General features: G+C 37.9%; 1 protein-coding gene across 1 annotated transcript; it reads left to right on the top strand.

The window, feature by feature from the left end:
• Nucleotides 1-87: 87 nt before the first annotated feature.
• Nucleotides 88-1,506, top strand: LOC113475571 (the record flags this gene model as incomplete). Its single annotated transcript, XM_026839836.1, has 3 exons — nucleotides 88-450; nucleotides 770-890; nucleotides 1,352-1,506. Coding segments are annotated over exons 1-3 (376 nt in total), but the record flags the coding sequence as incomplete, so codon positions are not given.
• Between the last annotated feature and the right edge of the window lie 231 nt (nucleotides 1,507-1,737).

Raw genomic sequence — 1,737 nt, 5'->3', positions numbered from 1 at the left:
GCTGCTTCGCTTTATCGATTATGCTTCATTTAGCCCATGTTCGCTTATAATATACCATTGTTACGTTGTAGCAAGTTGAAATAAAGTCTCAGAAGCAACAATTTTGTAGACAAATGTTACGTCATTTATCCTGAATTGTGGGTTTTACCGCCACGCTTATATTTGAAACTTTTCTCGAGTAGTTTTTACTTATAACGTGTTAACCACTGTTATTTTCCTGCCAAATCCCTTCTCTTCGTTGTTTCAATTAATCTGATCTTCGCTACTGTTTTCAAAGAGATGATTAAACCCCACGCGGATATTTTGCATCCAAGTTGTCTTAAAAGAGATTCCACATTGATCGGACAATAATGACCACAATGTATATCCCCACAGATTCAAGGCCCGCCACTATATCGGGGAAGACTACCCAACCACGCAGGAGAGCGCTGGGTGTTCACAAGAGGATAGGTAGGACGTCATATATTTAATGTGACGGTGGCGTCACAAGTTTTTGGCCAGTCGGCTTTTTGATGTATTGGTTTTTGTTACGCCGCTTTATATGCTAGTTGAATTTTTGGTTGTTTTATAAATTAAATGTATGGGAAATATATATCTTCTGGCAATGGTTTGTTTGTTCCTAAAGTGTTAATACAGTTAACAGCAAACCATAGTGGTGTCTCGGCAGTCAGTCCTTATAGATAAAAAAATTACAAAAAAAATCTCTTTTCCCTTATAATACACGTGAAGATAACAACATGTGCATAATCATGATTGTTTACGTACTAAGGTCATGTTCGTATCCACACGTCAATCAAAACAGCAGTCCCTCTCACTAACACACCACGTGACTGCCACCCGGAAATGATGCAAGAAATCATCGCGAACAAACTTTTCAACTATTTACTAAAGTAGGTGTTAGTTGTGTGGTAATGTGGGAACCTTGGAGGGTAGGTTAAAGTTTTATACAGTAGGGTGGTGGGGAGACGGAACACTAATATTCTGACCGTGTTTCAATCAATTAACAACGGTTTATGAAAGTCGTGGGAATACGGTTTTATAATTCTTTAAACGTTCATTGTTTGCTACCAAATGGAATAAAAATGTGTTCCATTTTCCCCACTCTATACTTTTTTTTAACAGCTGTGTATAATATATTGGCGTTCCTACTTAAGTGTTCGAACATGAGCTAATGTTTCTTCGGTTGTCAGCTGTTACATCGTTGTACATGCTCGTTATGGTTACGGCTGTTAATCAACGATCTTAAAATATCGTACGAGCTTGTTAAATAAAAGTTAATTTCCAACTCGACCGCGTTTATGGAATATTTGAAAACAACGTTCAAAAATAACACATGTTTTCCGCAATGTAGTGAGACCGGATCTCGTGAAATTCTTTCCATGGTTTCAACCCTGGAGTCCATCAACGGTTTGGTGGTAAAACGGATGACACGAGGTTCAATCAACATAGAAACTTACATTCACAAAACAACTGCACTCAAGGCATTATGGGGGCATTTCGAATCAGGTAAGATTGGATTTTGATAGTATAGTGGGGTGGGGGAAGATGGGACACCTTATCATTCTATTTTCTCGTCACATTTGGTAGTAGACAAAGAAAATTTAACTCATTATCAAAATGTATCCTCACGACTTCCATAGACCGTTGTTAATTGTTTAAAACACGATCAGGATATTTGGTTATTGTGTGCTAAAGGTGTCCCATCTTCACCCACCCTATATATATGTCATATGTCCA

The sequence above is a fragment of the Ciona intestinalis genome, unplaced genomic scaffold, assembly GCF_000224145.3.
Source record: "Ciona intestinalis unplaced genomic scaffold, KH HT001046.1, whole genome shotgun sequence".
Classification (NCBI taxonomy): domain Eukaryota; kingdom Metazoa; phylum Chordata; class Ascidiacea; order Phlebobranchia; family Cionidae; genus Ciona; species Ciona intestinalis.
The sequence above is the reverse complement of the archived record's forward strand: the minus strand, read 5'-3'. Positions and strand labels throughout refer to the sequence as shown.